Source organism: Chlorocebus sabaeus, chromosome 12 (genome assembly GCF_047675955.1).
Source record: "Chlorocebus sabaeus isolate Y175 chromosome 12, mChlSab1.0.hap1, whole genome shotgun sequence".
In the NCBI taxonomy this organism is placed as follows: Eukaryota; Metazoa; Chordata; class Mammalia; order Primates; family Cercopithecidae; genus Chlorocebus; species Chlorocebus sabaeus.
The window spans coordinates 103,055,515-103,071,077 of NC_132915.1; the positions used below are offsets into that span (position 1 = coordinate 103,055,515).

The 15,563-nt window shown below is 44.6% G+C and overlaps 1 protein-coding gene across 3 annotated transcripts in view; it reads left to right on the forward strand.

Moving 5' to 3' along the window:
- STXBP1 (syntaxin binding protein 1) overlaps positions 1-15,563 on the forward strand; it is an 82,043-nt gene that overhangs the window by 36,004 nt on the left and 30,476 nt on the right. For all 3 annotated transcript variants that reach the window (XM_008006156.3, XM_008006157.3, XM_008006158.3), the window contains exons 2-6: positions 2,818-2,867; positions 5,495-5,576; positions 10,880-10,956; positions 12,457-12,535; positions 13,533-13,636. In XM_008006156.3, coding sequence (XP_008004347.1) covers positions 2,818-2,867; positions 5,495-5,576; positions 10,880-10,956; positions 12,457-12,535; positions 13,533-13,636 — 392 coding nt within the window. The remainder of the gene's footprint in view (positions 1-2,817; positions 2,868-5,494; positions 5,577-10,879; positions 10,957-12,456; positions 12,536-13,532; positions 13,637-15,563) is intronic.

The window sequence follows — 15,563 nt, forward strand, 5'->3', positions numbered from 1 at the left end:
CATTAAAATCCTAGTAAGCATTTTTATTAAAATGGGTGAAATGAGTACATTAAGTGAAAAAAGCATAATATAAAATTATATATATATATCTACAGCATTTTTTTTTTTGAGTCAGAGTCTCTGTCACCTAGACTGGAGTACAGTGGGGTGATCTTGGGTTACTGCAACTTTGCCTCTAGCTCAAGCAGTCCCACTGCCTCAGCCTCCTGAGTAGCTAGGACTACAGGTGTATGCCACCATGACTGGCTAATTTTTGTACTTTTTGTAGAGATAGGGTTTCACCATGTTGTCCAACCTGGTCTTGGACTCCTGGGCTCAAGTGATTTGCCTGCCTTGGCCTCCCAAAGTGCTGGGATTACAAGCATGAGCCACCACACCTGGCCAACATGATCTTAACTATGTAAAAGTGCATAGAAAAAACTAGTATGAAATAAACTAAAATGTTAATTATGCATTTCAAGTTGACATGATTACAGATAATTCTTTTCGTTGTTTTTTTTTTTTTGAGACGAAGTCTCAGTCTGTCATCCATGCTGGAGTGCAGTGGCTGGATCTCGGCTCACTGCAACCTCCGCCTCCTGGGTACAAGCGATTCTCGTGCCTCAGCTTGCTGAGTATCTGGGATTACAGGTGCGCACCACCATGTCTGGCTAATTTTTTTGTATTTTTAGTTGAGACAGGGTTTCACCATGTTGGCCAGGCTGGTCTTGAACTCCTGACCTTAGGTGATACTCCCCCATCAGCCTCCCAAAGTGCTGGGATTACATGCGTGAGCCACCGCACCCTGCCTGATTTTTTTTTTTTTTTCTAATCTTTTTTATTTTAAGATGGAATCTCGCTCTGTCACCAGGTTGGAGTGCAGTGGCATGATCTTGGCTCATTGCAACCTCTGACTCCCTGGTTCAAGTGACTCTCCTGCCTCAGCCTCCCAAGTAGCTGGGATTACAGGCATACACCACCAGGCACAGCTAATTTTTGTGTTTTTAGTAGAGATGGGGTTTCACCTGACCTCATGATTCACCCACCTAAGCCTCTCAAAGTGCTGGGATTACAGGCATGAGCCACCGCACCTGGTCTGATTGTTTTTAAGTACATCAGTAATACATGGAATTTTTTCCTTTCCTTCCGTCCTTCCTTCCTTCTTTTTTTTTTTTTTTTTTTTTTTTTTTTTGATAGAGTCTCTGGGTCTGTTGCCCAGGCTGCAGTGCAGTGGTGCAATCTTGGCTCACTGCAACCTTCAGCTCCTGGGTTCAAGCAATTCTCCTGCCTCAGCCTCCTGAGTAGATGGGATTACAGGTGTACACCACCATGCCCAACTAATTTTTGTATTTTTAGTAGAGACGAGGTTTCGCCATATTGGTCAGGCTGGTCTCGAACTCCTGACCTCAGGTGATCCACCCACCTCAGCCTCCCAACATGCTGGGATTACAGATGTGAGCCACTGTGCCTGGCTGGAATTTTTTCTTTATGCTTTTCTGTGTTTTCCAAGTTTACTGCTGTGTGTGTATGTGTGTATGTGTGTGTGTGTATGTGTGTGTGTGTTTACTATGATTCAGTGATTACTGAAGATAGTCAAAAGCAGATTTAGGAACCATTAAGCCCTAGATAATTGTCTAACTGTTTGAAGCATACGTGCTGACAACAGCTCTTGCCCGTCAGGTTGCTCTGGGAGTGTGTTACTCGGGTTTACAGAGTAGCAAGAGTGGACTTTCCTATAGAGCCTCCACAGCTGGTCGGGGTGTGTGTGTGTGGTATTCTAGGTAATGGGGCTCATCAAAATGGTGATTTGGGGATGAGAGTGCTCTGGAGATGTGCTCAGGGTTGGGAACGCTTCACAACTGCTCCTCACATCTGTTTTTAGAGCTTGAGGAGGGCTCATGCGGCCTGAGGCATTGTCACCGCCTTTTACCCACTTAACTTTAGGTAGTGGTTCTCAAATCCGAGCCCTTTTGGGGGTTCATGAGGTCAAAACTATCTTCATACTAAGACCAAGATGTGGTTTGCCTTTTAATTTTCATTCTCTCACGGGGCATGGTGAAGTTTCCCAGATGTTGTACATTTCAGGACATACTGGCTGCAGAAGCAGATAGGAGAATCCAGAAGTAGACAGGAGAATGAACAATGCCAGCCATCTCCCTAAAAATGTTTTATTATGACAAATATATTTATTTTTCATTAAAATGCTATTTATGTTAACATACATGTTTATTATCATCTTAAATGAATTAATATTGTTAAAAATTTCTCAGTTTAATTTCCAATACGATAATTAAGAGTATAAAGAAGTTATGAGACCAAAAAGTTTGAAAACCACTGAATTAAGAAGACTGGAAGATAACTTTTTTTTTTTTTTAAATTTTTGAGACGGAGTCTTGCTTTGTCGCCCAGTCTGGAGTGCAATGGTGCGATCTCGGCTCACTGCAACCTCTGCCTCCCAGGCTCAAGCCATTCTCCTGCCTCAGCCTCCCGAGTAGCTGGGATTACAGGCATATGCCACCACACCTGGCTAATTTTTGTATTTTTAGTAGCGACAGGGTTTCCCCCATGTTGGCCAGGCTGGTCTCGAACTCCTGACCTCGGGTGATCCGCCCACCTCAGCCTCCCGAAGTGCTGTCTTGTTCATCACTGAATCCCTAGCACCAATTACAGGTGTGAGCCACCGTGCCCAGCTGAGAACTATTTTTATGGTGGGTTGATTATGGCTCAGTAAACCAGTTGGTGAATTGCATGATTCAGAAACACAAAGCCTAAGGTGTGTAGAAGTCTTTGATATTACATTAATTCCCTCTCTCTCTTTTTCTCTTTCTCTTTTTTTAGAGATTATGCACGATGTGATAAAGAAGGTTAAGAAGAAGGGGGAATGGAAGGTGAGTAGAAAGTACAGTTAATGGGCTTAAGGTGAGTTCACATGGAAAAATTCAGAAGGGGATGGAGTTGGAGGAAAGTTGTAGGCAGGAATGAAGGCTTTTGCTGTCCAGAGAGTACAGAATGCTCCTGGATTGGAGAAAGGTGATCTGCTCTGCCTCACATTTCATATGGTCTTGGTTAAGAAGTCTGTGTGTCAGCCGGGCGCGGTGGCTCACGCCTGTAATCCCAGCACTTTGGGAGGCTGAGGCGGGCGGATCACAAGGTCAGGAGATCGAGACCACAGTGAAACCCCGTCTCTACTAAAAAATACAAAAAAAATTAGCCGGGCGCGGTGGCGGGCGCCTGTAGTCCCAGCTACTCAGGAGGCTGAGGCAGGAGAATGGCGTGAACCCGGGAGGCGGAGTTTGCAGTGAGCCAAGATCGCGCCACTGCACTCCAGCCTGGGCGACAGCGTGAGACTCTGTCTCAAAAAAAAAAAAAAAAAAAAAAGAAGTCTGTGTGTCATAAAGCTTATCTTAAAGACCACCTTGTCAGGCAGTTAGCAGTGCCTGACTCTTTTGTTCAAACAAAACATTACCTGGAACCCGTTAAGTAAAGCAGAAAAAGGTATAATTCTGCTGGCTCTGGGAGAGGAAGAAGAGGCCTTCTTGCCTCTTTGTGGCCATAAGGCATCTCCATGGAGTCCATGCACAGTTTGGGCTCAAAGCCCTCGTCTGGTCTATCCTCATTGAACTATAACTGCATAAGACAAAAATAGTAAGCTCGTTTATTCATATAACATTGAGAGCAGTGCTGGAAGCTATAGTGTACTTGAAAGAAGTATTTAAGCCAATCAAACTGAGAGTGGGCCGGGTTTCTGGAGTGGTTGGTACAGGAGTGGCACCTGCTGCCCCCTATGCATGAAGTCAGCATTTTAAGGACTACTTGGTTGTCTGAGGTTGAGAATTATACTGGCCAGAAGAGTGTGCAGTTTTACTTGATTTTTTTGCATGTTGCTGAAGGATTTATACCAACCAAGAAAGCCCTTAAGTTTTCCTGTAGTCAAAAGCCCATGCAGTTTCAAGTGCATTGGGCCTAGGAACAACAGAGCTGATTAGTATGGGAGGACTTTGAAGTCTCACCAGGGGCCTTTGTTTTAACCAGCACATCTGTCCTCACCACCCACAAGGGGAGGCCGTCCGATGGGAACTCTTTTTTTTTTTTTTTTTTTTTGAGACGGAGCCTTGCTCTGTCGCCCAGGCTGGAGTGCAGTGGCGCGATCTCCACTCACTGCAAGCTCCGCCTCCTGGGTTCACGCCATTCTCCTGCCTCAGCCTCCCATGTAGCTGGGATTATAGGTGACCGCCACCACGCCCAGCTAATTTTTGTATTTTTAGTAGAGATGGGGTTTCACTGTGTTAGCCAGGATGGTCTCGATCTCCTGACCTCGTGATCCGCCCGTCTCGGCCTCCCAAAGTGCTGGGATTACAGGCGTGAGCCACTGTGCCGGGCCCGATGGGAACTCTTTAGCATACCTTTCTCTCTTACCCTTCCCATCAGTGATGGGCTTGTAGACATGTGAATTTTAAACCAATCTTGAGGAAGTTGCCTTGTATAATAAAAACTAATTGGCCCTTGTACTGCAGCAGAAAGCTTTCTCATCCACACTATCTGCCCTGATGTGTCTGCCTCCTATTGCCTCCTTCTCAGTTTATAGCATTACAAAAAGGGAGGAGAAATAGCCTTGTTTTAACTGCCAGCTTCTTCTCCCCTGTGGGCTGAATGGAGATAAGAAAAGTTAGCTGAAGAGTTGCAGGTCTGAAGCTTTTGGGCCAGGACTGGAACATTCTTGTTCTTCCAGCCTAGGCTGAGGTACACTCTGTCCCAGCTGACATGTGTGTTAGTGGCACAGTTCTGATGATGCCTTTCATTAAGTCCCCACATGCCAGACCCCATGTGCAGGCGGTAGTGTTCACTCTCCCCTTAAACACGTGTATGCCCTGAAAAAGTACTCACTAATATGATTATCTCTGAATGTTGGAGCTGTAGATGATATTTTCCTTTATTTTATTTATTTTTGAGACAGAGTCTTGCTGTTGCCCAGGCTGGAGTGCAATGGCGTGATCTCGGCTCCCTGCAACCTCCGCTTCCTGGGTTCAAACGATTCTCCTGCCTTAGCCTCTCAAGTAGCTGGGATTACAGGTGTGAGCCACCACACCTGGCTAATGTTTGTATTTTTGTAGAGACGGGGTTTCACCATCCTGGCCAGGCTGGTCTCGAACTCCTGACCTCAAGTGATCCACTCACCTCGGCCTCCCAAAATGTTGGGATTACAGACATGAGCCACCATGCCCGACTGATTTTTTTCCTTTTTTAAATGAGTATTTACTTTATTATGGGAAGTAGAAACTTTTTTTTTAAGTTTATAAAATTAGGTCAGTGAGAGGAAACTCTAACTCCTAGAAGGTTAGGTTAGGGTGCGGGAGGTACAAGCGAGCATGTATTCCCTTGGGCTTCTGGTCCATAGGAAATATAGTTTCTTCTGTACTCGGCACTTCTGGAGCCCCTTTTGGAGTCTAACGCGGTAAGCTGAGCGAGAACCACAGCAGATGCCATGAAGCCAATATGCTGTTCTCTTTCCTTGCAGGTGCTGGTGGTGGATCAGTTAAGCATGAGGATGCTGTCCTCCTGCTGCAAGATGACAGACATCATGACCGAGGGCATAACAAGTGAGCATGCTCTCTGTGCTTGAGCAGTACTGGAGCCTTCTCTCTGTGGCGGGCTTAGCTCTTTCCTATTCATTATTATCTCCTTTGATTTTAGATTCTTCCAGCAACCTGTGCGCTAAGACCAGAAGCTCCTGAGAGGCCCAAGGCTATCTTGTTCATTACTGAATCCCTAGCACCAAATCCAGGGCTAGATGCTCATTCAATGTCTGTTAAAGGAATGCCAAAAGAAAGGTTAAATCAAGAAAGAAAAGGCAGCCCACCCAAAAGAAAAAAGTTCCGAGCAGGCACTTAACAAAAGACGAACTGCAAATGGCCAATCAATCTATGAAAATTGTCCGCTGTCATTAGTGGTCAGGGAAATGCAATTCAAACCAGAGTGTGAGATGCCGATATAGATTCAAAATATTAGAATATTTAATCTCTGAGAGTGCCAAGTGACGGTGGGGAGGTAGAAAAATGGAAACTCCTACGTGATGGAATGTCTGCCCCTTTGAAAACACTTGGCAGTGTCTAGTAAAGTTGAAGGTAGGCATGTCCCGTGAGCCAGTCTGTGGTCAGGTGTGTGTCCTAGACAACCTCAGGTATGTGTGCCTAGGATACATGTGCAGTGTTGCTCATAGGTGCCCCAAGTGGAAAACAACCAAAACATACATCAAGTGTAGAATGGTTAAGTCAGTTGTGGTGCAATTACACAGCAGAACACTCTACAGGGATGAAAATGGGCGAGCCCTGAGCGCTCACAGTAACATGAATGCATCTGATAAACACAACGGTGAGCAAAGACAGCAAGACACGCAAGACCACTGATAGTGAGCCTTCATTCCACAGAGTTCAGACCACAGAGCTCAGCTGTGTTGTTTTAAAATGCAGATGTAGGGGGTAAAACCTCAAGAGAAGAGCTCACCATTCAAAGGAGGGTAATGATTCTGTTTGCAGGGAAGAGAGGAAATGGTGTTAACAGAAGGGAATGTGAGCTGGAGCCAGGGCACTTATGTGGTGCCGATTGGGTTGGGTTTTGTGTCTTAACTGGGGTGGTGCTTATTTAGACATTTGCCTTATAGTTATTTGTATGTTTATGTTTTATTCACGCTTTGGAATGTGTGCTATAACTTCTGGTAAATAACAAGGAGTACGATTGCTGGATCACATGATGAGTGTGTTTAGATTTGTAAGATACTGAAGTGGCTGACCATTTTGCATTCCCAGCAGTAGTGAATGAGAGTTCCTGTTGCTCCACATCCTTACCAGCATTTGGAGTTGTCAGTGTTCTGGATCTTGAGCATTCTACTAGCTGTGTAGTGGTACGGTATCGTTGTTTTAATTTGCATTTCCCTGATGACCTAGGATGTGGAGCATCTTTTCACATGCTTATTTGCCATCTGTATATTGTTTTTTGGTGCAGTGTCTGTAAGGTCTTTGGCCGATTTTTTAATTGGGTTGTTTTCTTATTGTTGAATTTTAAAGGATCTTCATATATTTTGGATAACAGTTCTTTATCAGATGTGTCTTTTGGAAATATTTGCCCTCAGTCTGTGACTTGTCTTTTCATTCTCTTGATGGCATCTTTCACAGAGCAGTAATTTTTAATTTTAATGAAGTCCAGCTTATCAATTCTTTTTTTCATGGATTGTCACTTTGGTGTCATATGTAAAAAGTCATTGCAAAATCCAAGGCCGCCTAGCTTTTCTTTTATGTAATCCTCTAGGAGTTTTATAATTTTGCATTTTACATTTAGGTCTGTGATCCATTTTGAGTCAACATTTCTAAAGGGTATAAGACATGTGTCTGTATTCATTTTGGTTGCACATGGATGTGATTCCTTCATTTTTAAAAAACAGATCCAGTGTATCCTTCAGCAGAAGCATAGTCCTGTAAATGGCACAGTTTTTTGTTTTGTTTTGTTTTGTTTTTTTGAGACAGAATCTTGCTGTCTTCCAGGCTGGAGGGCAGTGGCGCAGTCTTATCTCACCACAACCTCTGCCTCCTGGGTTCAAGCGATTATCCTGCCTCAGCCTCCCAAGTAGCTGGGATTACAGGCACCTGCCACTGTGCCCAGCTAATTTTTGTATTTTTAGTAGAGACAGGGTTTCACCATTTTGGCAGGCTTGTCTCAAACTCCTGACCTTAAGTGATCCACCTGCTTTGGCCTCCCAAAGTGGTGGGATTACAGGTGTGAGCCACCGCACCTGGCACACATACACAATTTTTGATGTGACTTTTATGTCATTTAGTGATCTAACTCAGTGTGTTTTTTGTTTGTTTTTGAGACAGAATCTCGCTCTGTTGCCCAGGATGGAGTATAGTGGTGCAATCTTGGCTCACTGCAAACTCTGCCTCTGGGATCAGGCAGTTCTCATGCCTCAGCCTCCTGAGTAGCTGGGATTACAAGCAGGCACCAGCACACCCGGCTATATATATATACACACACACACACATATATATACACACACACACATATATATACACACACACACACACACATATATACACACACACACATATACACACACACACATATATATACACACACATATATACACACACACACATATACACACACACACACATACACACACACACACACACACACACATATATATATATATATATATTTTTTATTTTTTTTTTTAGTTGAGACAGGGTTTCACCATGTTGGCCAAGCTGGTCTTCAACTCCTGGCCTCAAGTTTTCTGCTCACCTTGGCCTACCAAAGTGCTGGGATTACAGGTGTGAGCTACCGTGCCCTGCCAGTTTTAAGACTAGGCTTGCCCCTGTTTTGAGCTTACGATGTTATTTTTTTCATTGAATTTTTGAAACTATTTTTTTCGTCTATCAAAGCAAAAACAAACAAAACAATCCACAAAAGTAAAGGGGAAAAACACCAAATGGAGCTAACAAGGATCTAAGAAAAGAGCAGTAACCCCCTGTCCTCCCATCTCCCATCCTCGGGGTCCATTACCCCAGAGGCAGCCGCCTTGCTCTTCATTCTGGTCATCTTTTTGATTTTTCTACATAAATGCCTGTTCTATTATCTCTTGATTCATTAATTGACTTCCTGTGGGAGACGGGGATTCAGAGCGCTCCACTATACACAGACTCTCTCCTACCCCCAAAAGTGGTTTTTAAAAAATGTCCTGCGGCCGGGCGCGGTGGCTCAAGCCTGTAATCCTAGCACTTTGGGAGGCCAAGACGGGTGGATCACTAGCTCAGAAGATCGAGACCATCCTGGCTAACGTGATGAAACCCTGTCTCTACTAAAAAATACAAAAAACTAGCCGGGCGAGGTGGCGGGCGCCTGTAGTCCCAGCTACTCAGGAGGCTGAGGCAGGAGAATGGCGTGAACCCAGGAGGCGGAGCTTGCAGTGAGCTGAGATCTGACCACTGCACTCCAGCCTGGGCGACAGAGCAAGACTCTGTCTCCAAAAAAAAAAAAAAAAAATGTCCTTACAGCCGGGCGCGGTGGCTCACGCCTGTAATCCCAGCACTTTGGGAGGTGGAGGCAGGCGGCTCACAAGGTCAGGAGTTTGAGACCAGCCTGTCCAACATAGTGAAACCCCATCTCTACTAAAAATACAAAAATTAGCGAAGCGTGGTGGCATGTGCCTGTAGTCCCAGCTACTCAGGAAGCTGAGGCCGGAGAATCGCTTAAACCTGGGAGGTGGAGGTTGCAGTGAGCTGAGATCATGCCCCTGCACTCCAGCCTGGACGACAGAGCAAGACTGTCTCAAAAAGAAAAAAAGAAAAAAGTGTTCTTACTTAGCAAAATTTAAAAGTTAGCAACCCTATGTTGAAGCTCTGAAATATTTTGGGGGCAAGTATTAGTGGCCTAGTAAATTTTATTATTATTATTATTATTTTTGAGGTGGAGTCTCGCTCTGTCGCCCAGGCTGGAGTCTCCTAGTCTCGCTCTGTTGCCCAACTCCGCCTCCCAGGTTTACGCCATTCTCCTGCCTCAGCCTCCCGAGTAGCTGGGACTACAGGCGCTCGCCTAGTTTTTTGTATTTTTTAGTAGAGACGGGGTTTCACCGGGTTAGCCAGGATGGTCTCGATCTCCTGACCTCGTGATCCGCCCTTCTCGGCCTCCCAAAGTGCTGGGATTACAGGCTTGAGCCACCACGCCCGGCCAGTGGCCTAGTAAATTAAAAAATCTATGACCACTGGTAAAGTAGATATTTAGGGATTTTGGTATTAATTTGAACATTATTTGGGGTGAAAGTCTTTATAAATGTTCCAAGTCTTTATAAATGTTACAATCCCTTAAAGTGGTGCTTTTATCTACTTAAATCATCTGCACAGGAAGAATGGCACCTGTATAATTGCCTTGCTCCCTCCATGCCAAAAGACAGTAGATAACACATTTTAAGCCTTACCAGGTGATTGGTAAGATTCTCCCAAAAGCTGTTCTTTCCAAGTGAAGTTACTGACATAACTGTAGAGGAAACAAGCAAACCAAAGCCCATGGCTTGTTTCAACCAAATAGAATGTTTAATCTTTGCACTATTGAAGGAAGCAATATTGTATAGAGGATATGGTTGGAATGCCTTCATTTGGTATGCAGAGGAGAGCAATGAAACTATCCAGCTGTTGATAAATAAACCCAACATGGAAATTCTAAAGGAATTGGGATTATCTAGGGCAGACGAGACAAAGCGGAAGAAGGGGCAGAGGACCCATTCTTGACAGAATTAGATAGCATTTTCCATTTTCTCTCAGAACAGATCAATGAATTTACTTAAACTGAAATGGGAAGTGAGAACTATCTAGTGTGGTAAGATTTCAGATTTTCCTTTGTTGTTGTTTTTGTTTTTGAGATGGAGTCTCACTCTGTCACTCAGGCTGGAGTGCAGTGGTACGATCTTGGCTCACTGCAACCTCCACCTCTTATGTTCAAGCAATTCTCCCACCTCAGCCTCCTGAGTGACTGGAATTATAGGCACATTCCAACATGCCTGGCTAATTTTTGTAGTTTTTTAGTGGAGATGAGGTTTTACCATGTTGGCCAGGCTGGTCTTGAACTCCAGACCTCAAGTGATGTGCCCCCCTCAGCCTCCCAAAGTGCTGGGATTACAGGCATGAGCCACCATACCCAGCCTGGATTTCAGATTCTAACATCTTGGGCATGTTGAGACCATGGAATTCACTCCCAAGGAATGTGGTAACCTTAAGGAATGGGTGAATGATTGTTCCCCCCTCCCAGTACATATTTATCTGCAACAGTCTGAAGGTAGCCTGTCTATATTGCTTCTGGTTTTATGGTCACCCATCATGTTTTCTTATTCACTGTGGGTTGTTTTGTTGTCTAGTTGTGGAAGATATCAACAAGCGCAGAGAGCCACTCCCCAGCCTGGAGGCTGTGTATCTCATCACTCCATCCGAGAAGGTAAACCTTCCACCAGAGGAGGACTCTGGCTAAGGTTAGATGGACTGGCTTGGGATTTATGTGGCACAGACTGTCTGACATTTCTAGGTTAAGCACGCATTTAACACACTGCTCTGTTTAAGCATGCAATCCACAGTGGGGTGGGGCGGAGGGTGGTGTTTATGCAGTGAGAAGTGATGTACTAAGCGTTCTTAAACACAGCAGCTGTGCAGAAAACCAGAGCCTGTGTTCCATGGCCCTGCATCATTCTAGTTTTCCCCCTGGCACTCCCTCTTCAGGTAGGACCCACTCTGCCTAATTAGCAGTCCACCTCCAGACTTTGGTATTTTATGCTTTCATTTTATTTTATCAATATCCAGTTACTGTTCAGATTTACCTGTCTTATAATTTTGGAGGTTACTTCAAATCACCTTCCAAACAAGGTCCAACTCCTTGCTTTTGGGTAATAGTTGTCTTAGGCAGGTTCTGTTTTGTTTTGTCATTTTTGTTTTGTTTTTTGAGACGGAGTCTAACTCTGTTGCCCAGGCTGGAGTGCAGTGGCACAATCTCAGCTCACTGCAACCTCCGGCTCCCGGGTTCAAGATTCTCCTGCCTCACCCTGCCGAGTAGCTGGGATTACAGGCGCCCCCCCCGCCACACCCAGCTAATTTTTGTATTTTTAGTAGAGACGGGGTTTCACCATGTTGGCCAGGCTGGTCTCAAACTTCTGACCTTAAGTGATCCACCTGTCTCAGTCTCCCAAAGTGCTGGGATTACAAGCGTGAGCCACCACGCTCAGCCTTTTTTTTTTTGAGCCAGGTCTCATCCATCACCCAGGCTGGAGTGCAGTGGTGTGGTCACAGTTCACTACAGTCCCGACCTCTGGGGCTTAAGTGGTCCTCCTACCTCAGCCTCCCAAATAGCTGGGACTGCAGGCACACACCACCATGCCCAGCTAATTTTTGGTAGAGATGGGGGTCTTGCTGTGTTGCCCAGGCTAGTGGCAAACTCCTGAGCTCAAGCAATCCACCTGCCTTGGCCTCCCAAAGTGTTGGGATTACAGGCGTGAGCCACCACGCCAGCCTTAGGTGTCTTAGGCTATATAAATTTCCTCCAATTTTCACACTTTCTTTCCACTTTGAAAACTGGCCTATATATGAGTTTCTACAGATACAAGTAAATTGCCAAAAGGTCATCAATGTGAATCTCCTGGAAGGTTTCTGCCCAGTTTCCTTTTTTTGTGGGTGTCTTCCTAACAACTAATTACATGGCTCCAAAGAACTGATACTGTCATTCCAGAATGAGCTAAGAAGGCCTTTGTTCATCTAAACTCTGAAATAATACTAATTTTAAGTCCTCAGGACTTGGTTGTGGCCAAACATGAGTGTTAGAATTATGCATCAAAAATCTCCTGATTTTGTGCAAGTGTCTTGAAGCCATTGGATTTAACTCAGTTCAGATACAGGTCCCATTTGGCTCTAGAATTGGATTCAGGTCCCTCTTTTTTCCCCCTGTCCACAGTCTGTCCACTCTCTCATCAGTGACTTTAAGGACCCGCCGACTGCTAAATACCGGGCCGCACATGTCTTCTTCACTGACTGTGAGTACAACCGAGAGCTGTCCCCAGTCCCATCAGGCAGGTTAGCATTTCTGCACAGCTGGGCTGAGCCAAAACTAAGGCAGGTCAAGAGGGAAGAAATGGGTTGTTACCATGCTTGTCCCAATCTGCTAGTTTCTCTTCAGAAGATAAATTGCATAAGAGACAAAAATAAATGCACCAAATACAAACCCACTAGATCATGCAGTCCTTCCTGCTGAAAAATAGCACACAAGCACCTTTTCTCAGGACTGACAGCCTTGGTGCTGCGAATGACCTTCCTGAGGCTTGGCATTTCATTATGTAGACTTCCAGTCAGCACTGTATGCTGTAGCATGTTTCCATCAATTTTTCAACTACAAAGATATTCCAATCCAGTAGTCTTTGAATTAAATAGAACCTGCGTCATTACCGTGGAATTAGTTTTCTTATGTTATGGGGATTTTATGCTCAGATTCTGGCAGAGAAGCAGAGGGAGATGAATTGACCTGGATAGCTACAGAGTATAAAACAGTAAGAATTCACCCAGAGATCTTCTCTCTAGGGATAAACTCCCACGGCACTCACCACTGAGGAAGTGGAAAGGATATAGCAGAAGAATGATTTTGGCCAGGTGCGGTGGCTCACACCTGTAATCCCAGCACTTTGGGAGGCTGAGGTGGGTGGATCACCTGAGGTCAGGAGTTCAAGATCAGCCTGGCCAACATGGTGAAACCCTGTCTCTACAAAAATACAAAAATTAGCTGGACATGACGGCAGGTGCCTATAATCCCAACTACTCAGGAGGCTGAGGCGGGAGAATTGCTTGAATCCGGGAGTTAGAGGTTGCAGTGAGCAAGATCACGCCATTGCACTCCAGTCTGGGTGACAGAGTGAGACTCCATCTCAAAAAAAAAAAAAAAAAAATCCTGATAAAATGAAGAGCCTACTGTACATGTGCAGCTATTAAATGAACCAGCAAATGGACAGGAAAGCCAACTGTCTTTTGTCATGCTTGCAGCTTGTCCAGATGCCCTGTTTAATGAACTGGTAAAATCTCGAGCAGCCAAAGTCATCAAAACTCTGACGGAAATCAATATTGCATTTCTCCCGTATGAATCCCAGGTGAGCCTGAGTAGGGAGTGTGAAGGAAATCTGCATCCTCTCTTATTCTGAGAGGGTGGGGTGGGACCTACTAAAGAGTGGGGGAGGGAAGGTACCATGCTCTGAATTGCCAAATAACAGGTTATAAGTGAATGTTTACTGAATGGAAATAGTATTCCATAGGGCCTGCCCCCTGCCCTCATCTTACTCTGCAGTTGTTTCTGACTTTGCATCAGCCTTGTACCTTTCTTTGTGTGCATTTCATCCTTGCTCTCAGTGCTCACTCTTGTCGGCTGACTCCTTGAATAACCACAGAGTAGCCAATCAGAAACGCGCTTGGAAGGAGAGCGAGGGAGGGGAGCAGAAGCATCCCATCTGCTGCGAAGGAGACTGTTTTTTAGGTAGAGATAACCTCAGTTTGTCATATGCTGAAAGAGCAGATGGCAGCCTTCGTCATTAGCTGTTAACACTTCAAGTGCCAAATGCCAGGCCCATAAAGTGCTCCCTTGGAAACAAACAAAATTATTAAACAAATAAAGGTGAAGCTGATTGTGAGAGAACAGACACAACTTGTCTTGGTATTTTAAGAGTTGTTAAAATGTCTTTTCTTACCAAACAAGGAAACAAAAACCACAGGACTTTGATGCATTTTATGGAGCTAAAAGATGATTGTGGCATATTGGATCTTTACAGATCAGCTTCGAGACACCAGAGAGTGACCTATTCTCAGAGAGAGAGAGATGCATAAGATGTAGTGTGAACATTTGAAAACAGGCTTCCTTCTCACTTGGCCTAAAGCCTGTCACCTGCTTGGGGAAAGGAATTTTTTTTTTTCTTTTGTGTGTTCCGTCCCTACGTGGACAGAACAAAATCCAGCTTTAGCATATTCAACAATATTATATTTCAGAAATTTTGATAAAGTAATAAACTCTTTTATATACCATTTTTTAAGGTTAAGGTAGTTTATATAAATGAGAATTTAAGAGAATACTGATAACTGGAAGACTCAGTCATTTAAGAGAGAATCTTCAACTTCTAGCACACTCCAAAAAAAAAGAAATGGAAAAAGAAAAGACAAATATGGCCGGGCATGGTGGCTCACGCCTGTAATCCCAGCACTTTGGGAGGCCGAGATGGGTGGATCATGAGGTCAGGAGATCGAGACCATCCTGTCTAACACGGTGAAACTCCATCTCTACTAAAAATACAAAAAAATTAGCCGGGCATGGTGGCGGATGCCTGTAGTCCCAGCTACTTGGGAGGCTGAGGCAGGAGAATGGTGTGAACCTGGGAAGCAGAGGTTGCAATGAGCTGAGATCATGCCACTGCACTCTAGCCTGGGCAACAGAGCAAGACTCCATCTCAAAAAAAAAAAAAAAAAAAAAAAAAAAGAAAGAAAGAAAGAAAAGACAAATACTTAGAACATACTACTGAAGATAAGGTATTATTAAATCCATAAATAGCTCCTTTATTTGCCCGCAGTCACACACAGTATCTGGCTTGTCTCTTATTTATTGAAACTAAGCTTACAATTTCCAGTGTAGTCTCACACCCCTTCTGCTCTCCTCCTGGCCTTGTCACTGTTCTCCAAGCACCCGAGACACACACCTGCCCGAGGTCCTTGGCACTACCTGTTCCCTGCATGTGGAAGTCCCCTGCTGGTGATAAACATCCCACCTTCAAGCCCTTGCTCAGACGTCCTCCCTGTCCAGCCCTCCTAGACATCCTCCCCTGCTCTGATATTTTCTCATATTCTTGCCAGTTTCTCAGGACCACACAATTCGCTTTTCATTATGTTTATTTCCTGCTTTCTCCTACTAGATTGCAAACTCCTTGAGGACAGGGATGTTTTGGCCACTAATAGTTCCCAAGTGTTTAGCACATGGGCACGTGGTAGGCACCCAGCACATATTTGTGGAAGAAACAGGAACATACTCTATAGACTCAC